At 31.6% G+C, this 11,169-nt stretch overlaps 1 protein-coding gene across 2 annotated transcripts in view; it reads left to right on the plus strand.

The window, feature by feature from the left end:
* Positions 1-11,169, plus strand: part of LOC108692255 — a 31,234-nt gene that overhangs the window by 14,410 nt on the left and 5,655 nt on the right. Inside the window, exons 5-6 of one of the 2 annotated variants that reach the window (XM_018200426.1) lie at positions 4,184-4,381; positions 8,423-8,578. In XM_018200426.1, coding sequence (XP_018055915.1) covers positions 4,184-4,381; positions 8,423-8,578 — 354 coding nt within the window. The remainder of the gene's footprint in view (positions 1-4,183; positions 4,382-8,422; positions 8,579-11,169) is intronic. The other variant, XM_018200425.1, reaches the window with a different exon arrangement.

Raw genomic sequence — 11,169 nt, forward strand, 5'->3', positions numbered from 1 at the left:
TTATATATATAATAGGTCCAGTAGGCCTATTCCACTAAAAAATGATGAAGAAACTGATTACTTACTTATTATGTGGCTTAACAGGAAAACAACATATTCTAATGCAACATATTAATTAAAATAAACGAAGGAGAAACAGAAATAATTAATTATAATTTTCTTGAAAATATTATATAATATAACTACAGCAAGATAACTACTTCAAAATAAATATTCGTGTTTTTTGAAGCTTTATCTTCGTGATCGACCAGATATTTTCAATTGTATTTGCGTATTTGCTGGAGATTGGAAATATCAATCCATCGACCAATGTCATTTCTATATTTTTGAAAATCTCTTAAAAAGCATGTCTCGTGGAAAGCAGATCTATAATAAGCTATATCTAATTGATAATAATGACTGAACATCATTATAAGTATAAATGCATTTTAGTAAATATAATGTACTTTTAAAATATTACTTTATTTTTTTTATAATACATTCGGTTTCTTTCAAAGAACTGCTAACTATACTTTTGTATATAATTGTGCCACAGACTTTAATATTCTATATAATATAGAATTTTACTTTACCGAGTCATATATTTGATCATCCTTTTTTATTATTTTTTAATAAACCTGAAGAAAACACTTAAAGGACGCATCAATAAATAGAACTTCAAAAATAATATGGAAAAATATTGTTGACATTATAATCATTGTATTTTAATTATCAATTATATTGCAAAATATACGTTATATATGTTAATAGAAAATTTGATTTAATGAAGAAAATAATAATTATGTAGGAAAGAAAATATTTTAATGATAATTTGTTACATAGTATGTTTCGACCGTATCTTCCAGGTTTCTTATATAGTGCGACGCTCCTGAGATATACGTCCGCACACGATCCGGCGGCTCGGCCGTCGAACATTGAGTAAAAGTATACGCTTCAGAAATCAGCAACCGAAATGAACCAATTCCAAATACTATTTTATATAATGATCGAAAAGTAACTCATTAGCAGATACTCAATAATTACAGTATATGCATTTGTTAATGTATGCAATTATTAAAAAAAATAAACACCAATGCTTTTAAGAAAATTCTTTAATTATCTATTTTATTATAGAAAATGACACAGTGATTGACTGCAAATTGACTGCATGATGCCTTAATGTATTCAAATGTGTTAACATACTTGTTATCAAGAATTATAAAAATCGGATTTAATTCACATTTACAATCAATATATTTTATGCTTCCCAATTTGGCCGACGGAGGGTTAGTTAAAAAAGATGTACGAGATGTCGCGTGATACCGCTAGGATGCGCAATGAAGTATAACAGAAGTTTCGCGAGAGTGCCGCAATAAGAAGAATATAATATATAAAAAATTTAAGAACACTTATAGTTAGGGACGTCAGGGTGTGGAGAAATGAAATTAATAACCTAACCTAATTTCCTTACTGGGAGCCTTCGCTGGTAGGGGTACCCTTGGAGAGGGGGTATAACTTACAGAAGGTTAAAATTTGCCCTCGATGTCCTTAATTTTATTTAAATCTCATTTTATTCATTATTTTATTGCAAAGACATTTTTTAAATAATATTGCTGATGAAAAAACTATACTCTATATTTCTTCTCCATTGTAATATTAGTAATAAATTATTTGCAAAAGAATTTTAATTTTAATTTAATTTTTTTATTTAACGATATATAATCAGATATATAATTTTTGCAAAAAATAATTAAAAGGAAATTTATATTTTCCATATAAGAATATAAATGTTACAGAAAAAAGAAAACATTTAATAAGAAAGATCAATATAGATTCAATATTTATATTGAACAATACAATTTTATAATTTAAATAAAAATTTTCTTTATTTTATCTTAATTATTTTTTAAATCATCAATATTCTCTTTTTATCAAAATAATTTTTTTATCAAAATAATTTTTTTAGGTTTTAAATCCTGCCAACTTTGTATTATTTTTAAATATTTAGGATATATAAAAATATTCGTAATTAAAAAAAATGTTTTCATCATTTGTTAAAAAAAATACAGGTAATAAAAAAAATTGGTTAATAATGTATTAATGATATATTAATAGATTTAATTGATGTTTTGCATGACATGAAACCATTATTTTATGTCGCATGTATGTTTCTCGAGAAAAAACGATTGTACATGTTGTATCGTGGAAGAGCATGAATAACTGTGTCGCGCACCAACGACACTTGGTGACCGATTTTTTTTTGCACAGTGTCTATATCGGTGAAACGAGTTTTTCACCGACAGGACAGATGCAATCACGCGAAAATCGAGTCACCGTTTCCAATGGCTGCTGTCACCGTTATACGTGGCAAAAAGATGTTATTACGAGTGGCTCGAAACGATTCTAGATCGGTCGCGCGCGCTGCGACCCTTCACCGTTCACAGATTGAGAAAACAAGAAACTTGCTACGTGACTACCGATACTCTATTTGCTCTTGCCGTAGGTTCCTGTTAATAAGCGAAAAATTATGCTAAAAATATTTTGTCCTCTTACGGCAAGAACGAATGACACTTTATGATTTCATTTAAAATTTGAAATGAAGATTCTCAATTAAAAAATCATTATAACATTAAAATAGTTAAAAAATTATTAAACTTACTAACACTGCAGCAATCTTGGATTAAACTTGGATTATAACGAGTCAAAAGCGAGAAAATATATAAAAAAATTCTTGCAAACAGTATTAAAAATGTGAACATTTTTCAATAAAATAATATCTGCAATTCATAGAATCTTAGATTCGTTAAATAGTATAACATACTGAAAATTTCTCTTGTTTTTGATTATCAATAAACAATCATATATTCGAAATTGAATTATGCCTAAAATTATATGTGATAGCTGTCAATTGAGATAAACATGATTTTATTCTATGTCGAAAGGAGTTTATGATGTATTTTACAAATGTACTTTATCAAATGCAAATGTTGTTTTAAAATAACTTTCTATTTTAAGATGTTTTTGCAAGAATTTTCGTTATCTGTTCTTTTGCTTCTGACGTCAATCTAAAGATTTATTTGTAAAATATCAAAGGAGCAACGGTAACTTGCCTTAAATTAAATAAAATTTCGTTATTTTTAACTTCCATATATTCAAAAGGTATAAATCAATCCATTTCTGCGATTCAAAATAAATCCATATTAACGTATGCACTTAGTAAATAATAAATCAAATTTGACACATTTTTTTAAATTAAATTATTTAACTTCAATCTTAATTAAATTAACGACATATTGAATAGGATTGAATAGTGATGAATTGTAGAAATGATTAGAAATAACTAAAATTAAGTATAATTTGACATTATAAATTTGATTTAACAATGTGAGTGATCAAGAGCCTTAAAAGTCGATCACTTTTCAATCATAATTCATTCTGACATCATTTTAACGTGATCGTTGTACTGCTTAGGCTTTTAATGATTATGAAATAAAATTGATATTTATTGAATGAAAACATTTAATTATGACATTGATAAATTAGTTGGCAAGATTTTAATGGCTGTGAATAGAATTGATATTTATTATGTAACGGAGAAATTTAATTATGTATAACATTCAGAAGATATTAAAAATGTGACAGCAGCATAATAAGAAATGACTTTTTAATGATATCTGATAGAAATTTTTGTAATGACATTTTAGACTGCGACATCCCAATCGGTCAATACCGGACAACTTTCAACTATTTAACAAATGCGCATATTTATATAGGCAAAGTTCATACGAAGAAATCGTACATAATATCGCTAATGACATCGACTCATCAATATCGAACCGGTTTTTCTTTACACAAACTTTGCCTGCGAAGAAACGTAGTTAAACAATTAATTACTCTCCATTTTTCACGATAGCAAAACAAACTGATTGCGTAATAATTCATCAGCGGCGACCATCAACCCTCTAGGTTTCATCCGAGAGCTCCACTTTGTCATGATTACAGTACTTTTAACGAACCATTTTCCAGCCATTATTGCAGGACGTTCCAGAAATTCGCGTGGAGTTCCGCTGGGAGAGATAGCAATCTCTTGTGCGATATCGCGCAGACGGACGAGCGCAAATGAACGAGAGAAACGCGATTCCTTCCAGCAGGAGCACAGAACTCCAAGTAAACGAAACTATTCTCGCCTCTGTTTCTCGTTTAGCAAGCGGCCGACGGGGCGGCAAGAGCGGCGGGCACGGTGTACCGTGTCGTGGCCGGTACACAGAGCCTCGGGCTCGGGCTAAGCGCTTCGCGCGACGTGGGCCCGGCCGCCCCAGCTGCCGCCAACCCCGGTGGTACTGGCACCCCGATGTCCGGCGCATCCTCGACCGCCGCCCCAGGAGCCGGCATTCTACCACCGGTACGCCAAATCCTTCCGACACGTCTAAGTGTCCGCCGACAGAGAGTACGGCGACTGCGCTTCTTCGACCGAGTCCGATGAGACCGGTTGCTCACATATGCCGTTCTTTTAGAGAATAGCAGTTCTTCGGCGAGATTTCGATGACGAAACGCGTCGAATGATTTGTATTTGTTCTAAAAGTCGAGGAAAACGATCGTAGGCGTTGAGTGGGCACGCAATGATGCGTTTATTTCATTGCACAAGAGATATCGCGATTCCTTACTTCAAAAATAATACAATTAAAAAAATTAAATTTCTTGGAAAAAAAAAGAGAAAATTAATTCTTCAATTTGACAGAAAATTATTGACTAATCAAATAATATTGGCGAAAGAAATATATCCTTAATATGATCAAATGTCATTTTTGTTACCTATGTTTCGCAAGCATTAAAAAATCACTTTTTTCTAATTGTGACAATTTTTTTTTAAAACTACTCTTTTTTTTAATTTTGATTTTTGTGATTTTTCATAAAATTAAATTAATTCACTTTTAATGATTGGTACAGTAATGTTTATCTAATTCATTTATGATAATAACTGGAGACACTTTTTTTATTGTGACATTTTTTAAGTAAGGAAATGATCTGACGCATAACATGTCATGAACTTATGATCGTTTTTTTCTATTTGTTAATGTGAGACAATCGACGGTTGGTGCTGCACGTACATAGCACCAATCGAATTTATTGGGTTCGTTCAATAACTTTCTCTTTCTTTTTTTTTCTATTTCATTCTACTAATATGACTTCCCTCTTTCTTCTCTTTTTATTTTATTTTTCTTTATCTTCTCTTTCTACTCTACTTTTTATACTTTATTCATTTCATAATCACCTTCAGCATGTCATGTATTTTCCAATTGCATGAAAAATTGATAGTCATCTGATTTGAATATCAAATATGATTCAAGACTTGATTCTCTGGAGTTGACGATGGGTTTATTATCTCTTGTATTGATTAGATAACAAAAATTTTGATGTAAAAATAATTTAGCCTTCTTTATAATAAAATAATATTAAGATAAAAAATACATTATTATTTGAATTTACTATTAATTCTTAATTCTTGTATACATTGTTGTAACAATTGCCATTTTAACAAAAATGTCAAATAATTAAATTTTCTTTATGTTACATCTGTAAAAAATTTGGATCATTCTTATTAAAATAATCTTTAAATAGTATTTATTATTTTTCATACAATTCAAGTTATGTAATTTTGATTCTTTAAAATTTATTAAAATTTATACATATATTAAATAGATTTCATAAAATGTGTTAGAGATTTTGGCTCCATAGGATTGAAATTTATAGTTTTTTTCTAAAATGCTATTTCATATATATGTATTTATTTTTGTAATATCTCAATCATGCGCTACAAGCAAAAATAATACAAGTACACTCTTCACATTATAGCTTGTAATTATATTGTCTTAATTATCCTATTATCTTCAATCAACTTCTTCACGTAATTCTTCTCTAATCGCAAAATCTTCTTCGCATTGTATTGCACTTATCTTTATATGCATGCCGCACTTTTTCACATATATGCATCACTCTCGACTTGATTGTATGACATTTCTTAAATCTTCCGACTTACTTTCTACCAATGACTTAATCCCTCATGACGACTTATTTTGAACAGGTTACCGACACTCTTCCTGTCTAGTTTCATTTTCTTTTTCCTCATACACCGTTTCTCCTTCCTTTATACAAAGCATCTACCGATCTTGCCTGTCTCGCTGCGCATGAATTGCATATCAAGATCTCTAATATTACCGGCCTGTTGTATATGCATACGTGTATATGTTTGAAAGTAATGCAACACATCGAGTTCTATAATCTACCGTTCCCTCTGTATAAAACTATCTTTTCTTTATTTGCTACGACTTCTTTGTATTCACGCACTTTTTTTACATGTCTAATATTATAACGAGGTCTTGTCGTGTAATTTGTACAAATTGCGCATCCCTAATTCCTAGCTGGATATTACTTTATATATTCCTATGCAAACATAGAGTTGAAGTATACTACACTAAACCAAAACTGTACGTAAAAACAATAAAATATTCATTGAATTATGAAAAAATAATGAAAGTTGATCCAATGAATTCTCATAATAATTTAAGTTATAAAACTATTACTAGAATCCATTGTAAGAATGAATATATATTTATATAAATAAATCTAGTTTATTATATCAATGAATTAATTACATTAAGTCGGATATTAAATTAACGGACATTTATTAACGATCATTCATTGGACCAAAAATGATCAAAATTTTTTTCAGTGCATAGTTGATTAAAATGAGTAATATATTTACACAATATTCGACTTGTATTAAAAATGTTAATTTTTAATTACTAATAGAGGCATCATTTTTTAGTATACACAAATATCTGACAATGAATATAAAAAAGGGCATTGGTGTATTTTAAACTTCTCTATTTAATCGACATCTTAGTTTTATTAAAAATGCAATTTGCACCAAGCGACGAAGTCGCTGTGTAAATTTTTAAAAAATTTCATAATCACAAATATAAAATATATTTTTCAATTGAACTTTTTGTGTCGTTCATCTTTTCTGTTTTTCTCTCCAACGAAGAAAGAGTGAATAGTGTAAGAAGTTTTGCTGAAAAGTACATGATCAATTATAACGCATAAATTCTTATACCTTTAATTATTTATATGCCCTTAATAGTTACTTAATTGTGTTTTCTTCAACTCTAGAATATTTATCGGATAATTTTGTCCATTTCATTTCGTTCCAAATCCCATCTTGTTCCACTCGGCCAACGGTCCCGACGCAACGCTGACAACCACCGACTTTTTAAATCTGGCGTACTGACCGGCTGATGGAGAGGCCGATTCACTCTGGATATGGCGGCCGCCATTGATCAATGCCGATTCTCTCGTTGTTGTGATCTTCGTACTCGTCCACTGCACCGTATATATCTAGCGGTCCGTAGTTGTATCTAGTTCCATTTATTTTGGATGCACTCGAGTAAATGCACGCAGTTTTGTCGCAGCAGACGAATCGGTCATAAGAAATAATTTGATTTGACATATTTGAATAATATTCGCGCAGATCCTTTGGATGAAGAGTGAATGTTTAATGATCATTATCAAAAAGCTGGGATTTCTCATCGCGACGGAACCGGTTTGTCTGCCAGACAGAGCATCTCGTAGATACTTATTGTAAATTTAGTCCATGATTTATTGTAAATTTAGTCCATGTACAAACTCGACGCGTTCGTAACTAGATTCATACATCATAGATCAAGAGACGTCTCTCAATTAAAAACATCCACAGGATAGTCCTATATCCTCTGAATGTCCTCAGGATGTTCCCAGAACGTCTCTCGGATAAAGTATGATGTATGGAAAGAATTCGCCTGAATACCAAATTTAATATTATTCTTATTATGTTATATTGCGAATTACTAGATACGAAGCGTATTATTGAGAGTTAGTCGTGGCACATGGTTTATCCTGTTGTCACTATTGGGTACTTGGCGATTTCACCTTTTTATGGTGCACGCGCAGGGTGTCCATATAGAAATCCTTAGCTAGATGTCGATCCATGATCACTTCGCAGAATCGGCTTTCGTTCAAGAATAATTTCAAATAATTTTCAAATTGAAAAAAAAAAACATATGGACACCCTGCAAACAAACTTCGAGTATTACGAGCCGAAGGAGCGCACGTAAGGATCGTAGCAGCAAGATCGATGGTTCGTATGTTATAGCCGCAAGTAGGAATAAGGATGTGAGAGCACCGTAGTGTCGGGAGCGCTGGAATTGGACGTGGAGCTGCAATACACACCGCAATTTTATTACCCTAACAAACAAACAAACAAACAAACAAACAAAATATTATAATTCCTGTATGTTTTGTACTCACTTCTTCGCCGCGCATGCCGAAACCCATTCGGGAACGTAAACGGCGGGGCGCCCTTCTAATTGCTCCAACTAACACTAATAGATCTCTGTAATGTTTCCAGCTGGTGGCCGGAAGCGGAAGTAACCAGCTGAGTGGCTCTCCCTCTTCGGACACCCAAGGAAAGTCGGATGAACACGAAGCCGTACCCGGCCCAGTCACCAGGTTCTTCGTCATCGCTAATCGAGGACTCTCGAATCTCATTCAGGATCTCATACTCGTGAGTATAGAAACTTTCACTAATTTTAACTTTTTTTTAACATAAGAATTTTGCGTTTATTTAAACTCTATACGAAAAAATCGATTTTAATAAAGTATCTGACAATTTTAAGTGGATACATGGCAAATTTCAACTTTAATTTAACTAGATATAGATCTAAAAATAATTATGTTGAATCATCAAACTAATTACGGGCTGTAAAATGATTTAAGTATGATGATAAAAAAGTTTTAACATTCTAGCAAGCCTATCACGTTCAATATAATTATTTAGATGGCCCAATAAAATTATTTTCAAATTTATATTACTACTTAAATTTTTAGATATTGTAGCAAAATTATTCTTTTCATGTAACTTCCACAATTTGAATCTTACCTCGCAGATCTAAATGCGAACGCGTTATTGCTTTGATTGATACATTATTGATATTTTTCTTGTTATATAATTATAATATTATAAGATTATAATTTTTTATAATTGTAGAACATTCATTGTGAGTGTCTGAAGTAAATAAATTAATTCAATGACACAATAATTATTGTGCGATTGTGGAGATATAATTATCTACAAACTTTATAAGCGCTTATTTTCGACATGAATGTATACTAGTCGATTCCTAAAAGAGGAGGGATAATTGGTGATAAATAATCAATTGCTGTTACAGAGCTCACAATGTGATCATAGTACTAACAATGTGATCATACAATATGTTATTATTTAATAACATATTTTGAAAGATATCTGCGTCAATTAGCTACATACTGCAGACATAAGCAGACAACATAATAGGATTTATACCGGATGTCGATTATAGATTTCAAAATTTTAGTGACTCTTAGACGCACGCAAGATAAACCGTGTTTATGACGAAATATTGAACAACTGTGTCGAAGAGCAATTAATAAGTAGAAGTTAAATTGTACATAATATCGTTAGACAATTGTGTCAGAAATAAATCTAATTGTAATTATAATTTATTTAGAAATTGCAGGTATAATTAATTTAGAAACTGAAAAAATCAACTCTGATATGATATATGTGTGCGCAATAGCACAAATGATTGCGTGGTTTCTGACGCACATAAGTTGTTCATATCTCTATTTCATTATCTACGAGAAAATTAATTTCAACATTGGAACGAGGAAAAGGATAGGAACCTTTTTTTCTTATTAGGATCACGGCGTTCACTGCGTGAAATTTGCGAATCTTGTACTACAAATCAAATAAATAATTCAAATAAACGAAAAACTTATAACACTGTACGTGACGTAATTCCGATTGCGATTCCACAATAAGTAATCCAATCTGTCGTCGCAAGTGACTGCATTTGTCGACACGCGATAATTATTACTCGCAAACGGATTCGTTTCTTCAACAGATTTGCCAAGTGAAATTTACATCATGATTTCTTATATAAAATTACGAGATTAATTAAAACGGTGACGGAAACGCATGACAAAGAACGCAACACAAATCACGAAATAGTAAGTTTTAAAAAAGAATAAAGAAGTATCAAAATATCGCAACCACGCAAAAAAATATTTTGCTGCTCCAGCTAGAATTACAGCTGTTTTTATATCTGATAAAAAATTAGATATCAATTGCATAGAATTTATAGCAAATCTAAGTTCTATCTCTGTCTTCTATATGATTAGATGCAATACATATCCAATATCGCAGTATTCGCTAGAAATTTATCTATACTAACTATTTTTCGTAGAAAGTTAGATAATTTTCACAAGATCGTTAATAATTGCAAGATCATTTTTTTGAGTGACTTACATTAATTGGATAATAATTAGACAAAAGATGTATGAGTACTCAACGCTATATAACGAATCGTATTAAAAATCCATTTGGAATTAGTATAAAAGATCTTGAATGTTAAATGAGGCATGTAAAATATCAAATTTAAAACCGCAAGAATAAGTAAATGCACACATGATGAAATTCATAAAACCTTCTTAAAACTCGGGAATTGAAGGAACATTAGTCTGTCATAATATTTACAAGTTTATGGCATAATACTTTATTAAAGTTGAGTGTTGTGGCGTGGCCACGTTACCTTGGTTGCGATTATTGATTAAAATCTCTCTCTCGTATAGAATTCCGATAAGCCGATCGGCGTTTATATATAGATTTAAACCTTTACACTAGCCAGTCACGTGTTCGGCTGAAAGTCAAACAAGCATAGCGCCGCGTCGCGACGCGTCGCGTTGCGTTGTTTCAGAAACTGGGCCATTACGCAAGCCGTCGGGATCAGTGGAAAGTAAAAATGTAAGCGACTTTCTCTATGAAATAGCGCGTCCATTTACCAGCTGCAACTTATGCAAGAGCCGATCCTGGCACGCAAGATCGCCAGAGGCGACAACTGGCCGCGGTTACTATCGAAATCGCACGCTTTGCGTTACGCTTTGTGGACGACTGCCCTACATTTAATTTATCACAAAGGATCTTTCATGTTTAACGACCAAGACTTAGCTGCGAAAGTACACAAATCTCCTCTATCTTTCCTTATTTTTTATATCGACATATACCTCACTAAGTAGAAACTACAATTTCGAAAAAAATGAATTATATATATATATATA

Source organism: Atta colombica, unplaced genomic scaffold (genome assembly GCF_001594045.1).
Source record: "Atta colombica isolate Treedump-2 unplaced genomic scaffold, Acol1.0 scaffold68, whole genome shotgun sequence".
Lineage (NCBI taxonomy): Eukaryota > Metazoa > Arthropoda > Insecta > Hymenoptera > Formicidae > Atta > Atta colombica.